This window comes from Morone saxatilis, unplaced genomic scaffold (genome assembly GCF_004916995.1).
Source record: "Morone saxatilis isolate NCDOM2014 unplaced genomic scaffold, NCSU_SB_2.0 Contig170, whole genome shotgun sequence".
In the NCBI taxonomy this organism is placed as follows: domain Eukaryota; kingdom Metazoa; phylum Chordata; class Actinopteri; family Moronidae; genus Morone; species Morone saxatilis.
In genome coordinates this window covers 928-2,830 of record NW_023339730.1, presented here as the reverse complement: position 1 = coordinate 2,830, position 1,903 = coordinate 928, and the positions used below count along the sequence as shown (strand labels likewise).

At 39.0% G+C, this 1,903-nt stretch overlaps 1 protein-coding gene across 1 annotated transcript; it reads left to right on the top strand.

Moving 5' to 3' along the window:
* Window positions 1-570: 570 nt before the first annotated feature.
* Window positions 571-1,573, top strand: LOC118327675 (WD repeat-containing protein 18-like; the record flags this gene model as incomplete). The annotated part of the gene is given in 3 exon segments (XM_035661087.1): window positions 571-734; window positions 1,165-1,233; window positions 1,317-1,573. Coding segments are annotated over 3 exon segments (362 nt in total), but the record flags the coding sequence as incomplete, so codon positions are not given.
* Window positions 1,574-1,903: the final 330 nt, after the last annotated feature.

Sequence of the window (1,903 nt, the reverse complement as noted above, 5' to 3'; positions counted from 1 at the left end):
AGTCTATATAATGGACAGTCTATATAAAATATCTTAAACCTGCAGTCTATAACAGCCAGCAGGGGGCAGCTCCATTCCTGATAGTATGAGTCTTTATGGAAGAAGTTGATTATGAGCTCAGTAAATGGTTTACTGATAATTCAGTCTTCTTCATACAGCATGATGTTTATTTAAGTAATATTTGTGTCCCATTTTAGAATAAAATAAGACATAAAAGCAGGGTATGCTATATTTAAAATGTGTGTGTGTGTGTGTACATAAAAAAAAATATAATATATATATATATATATATATATATATATTTACTCTCAGGTTATTTCAGGTTACTCACTTTGATCTGCTCTTTGCTGCCTTTAGGCTTCGTTCTCCTCATTCAGTTGATGTCACTGGTCAGCTGAGAGCTCACTGGTCTCCAAACCAAACTAATGATAAAAAGGAACAGTCAGGAGAGGGAGAGAGAGAGAGAGAGAATTGCAGTCAGCCACCAGGGGGAGATAGAGAGGTTCCATATTTTAAATCTCAGTCCTGATACCAGTTTTCTCTGACCTCACTTCCTGTCTGTGTGTTCAGGTCCGGTGACAAACGCCGTCATCATGGCGGCTCCAGCTAACATGTTCCTGCCCGACAGTCGGCCCGCCGTCCCGCTGCCACGCTTCAGCCGACACCTGCACGCCTCTGAGGGCGATGGTGGAGAGTCTGGAGTGGTTTGTGTCCGTCTGGGACTCTATGCACAGGTGAGTCAGCAGGTGAAGTAGAACTGGCACTTTCTGAGGATTTCTTTCTCCAAAATAAAGCTCCAAAAGTTTTTTTCAGTATCGTAGTAACCCAGTGATAGTTGTTGTCTGGACATCCATACTAACAGCTTATGGCTAACAGCTCATTTCGCACACTGTTAATTTAAACAAATATTTACTTCATTTATCGTTGCTGACTACAAAGAAACCACCAATAATAATATTTACAGCAATCAAACATTTGCTGACTCCGCTAATGGTGCTAGTAATGACCTCTGCAGTCTGTGGGCGGTTTTGTTTGTTTTATTTTGAAATATTACTAAAATGCTTGCTTTTATTTCAAAAGAAAAACCCACAATCTTTTATTTTGAAATTGGACAAAACTTTGAAGTCAGTTTGAAAGAAATGTTTTATTTTTAAATGTTTTTAGGAGGAGGAAGAGACGTACCTGCAGAAAGCTGATAGGCTGAACTCTTTGATGAATGCTGTGACTGACAAGGTGAGAAGGGGCGGGGCTACATACACTTGTAGCAAGTAGTCTGCGAGTAGATTATTATATTTATAATTGTGTGTTTGTTTCAGTCGGTGTTCGGTGATGGTGAGAACACGAAGGTTCGAGTGGCAGAACTAGAAGAGGAAGTTCAGACTCTGAAGAAAGTCAACAAAGATTTGTACGAGTTTTCCAGTCAGCTGCTCACCAAACCCACATAGACACAATACAGCAGAAATACACACTGACACAAAAACACACATAGACACAATACAGCAGAAATACACACTGACACAAACACACTGTGTGATGATTTTTGTAGACAATAAAAGTCTTTTATTTTGTTGAACTTCCTGTCTGCTGTGTGAACCAGTGAATCTTTGTTACCATAGAAACCATCAGTCACTATAAAGTGATTTTAATCTCGCTGACAGTCTTCAGAGATAAATCAGATTTTACTCAGTGTGCTGTAAATGGTTGCCCTGTGTGCCTGTTTTTAAACTTTACTAATTAAACATGATGTGCTTATTATTAATGCTGTGACTAAATAATTAATCACTTCTGCTTAAATGTAGTTTGGAGAGCAGACAGGCTTCAAGACTCCAGATTACAGACAGGAAGTTGTGTAGTTTAAACTGTACAGAGATCTGATTACTCTGAAAGTCTCCACTGACTGACA